Below are 777 nucleotides of genomic sequence, written 5' to 3'. Positions count from 1 at the left end.
CTGCAGATAGCCAGGCCGAGGCCTGAGCGGTGCGATTCCTCCAGCCACGCCCGGGGTGGCCACGCAGTGACTGACTGGGAGGCCGGGGAGGCGCAGGGGCCCCCCCGCCGCTGGGTGATGACAAGGGGGAGCAGGAGGAGCTGGGGCGCAGGGGACAGCAGCGGGGCCTCTGTGGCCCAAGCTTGGAGCAGGCAGAGAGGGCAGTGGCAGCAGGGGCCAGCATGGCCCAGAGCCAGCTGCTAGAGACCGGCGACAGGTTTGTGACAGGGAGGCCGGGCGGGCACAGCACAATCTCAGGGACTCGAGAGCCCCATCTCGGGGACCACACCCCCACCTGGCATCAGCTCTGGTCCCCACAACCCCATCCCCGGCCACTAGGGACCTTGTCCCAAGGTCCAGGGTCTCGGGTGCCACGGCTCCAGGCCAGGAGCTGGGCTCAGTGGTGTCCTCTGTGGGTGCAGCAGTGACCACCACCTCACGGGCGCCCTGGGGACGCCTGGGAAAGGGGCACAACATGGCTGCATGGCTGTCCCCAGAGCTGGCCAGGGAGAGGAGAGGAGAGGCAGACGCACTCGGCAAGGGCTCGAGCCAGGCACAAACGCGGCTGCTTCTCCTCATCCCCGGCCCTGCACCTGGGTCACCGGGGCCCAGGACAGCGAGGACCCATCGGCAGGGAAACTGAGGCACGGCCAAGGCCGAGGCCGGGCAGAGTGGGCTGGTGCCCCCCGCCCCCCAGCGCAGGCGCGAGACACCTACTGGACTGCAGCGTGCGCTGCC

At 70.0% G+C, this 777-nt stretch overlaps 1 protein-coding gene across 1 annotated transcript in view; it reads right to left on the bottom strand.

Annotated features, from left to right (window-relative positions):
• The window catches only part of Ptprs (protein tyrosine phosphatase receptor type S), a 46746-nt gene that overhangs the window by 20176 nt on the left and 25793 nt on the right, over positions 1-777 (bottom strand). The window contains 1 exon segment of the mRNA XM_033759607.1: positions 757-772. Coding sequence (XP_033615498.1) covers positions 757-772 — 16 coding nt within the window.

This window comes from Fukomys damarensis, unplaced genomic scaffold, assembly GCF_012274545.1.
Source record: "Fukomys damarensis isolate Sample0158 unplaced genomic scaffold, DMR_v1.0_HiC HiC_scaffold_37, whole genome shotgun sequence".
Classification (NCBI taxonomy): domain Eukaryota; kingdom Metazoa; phylum Chordata; class Mammalia; order Rodentia; family Bathyergidae; genus Fukomys; species Fukomys damarensis.
The sequence above is the reverse complement of the archived record's forward strand: the minus strand, read 5'-3'. Positions and strand labels throughout refer to the sequence as shown.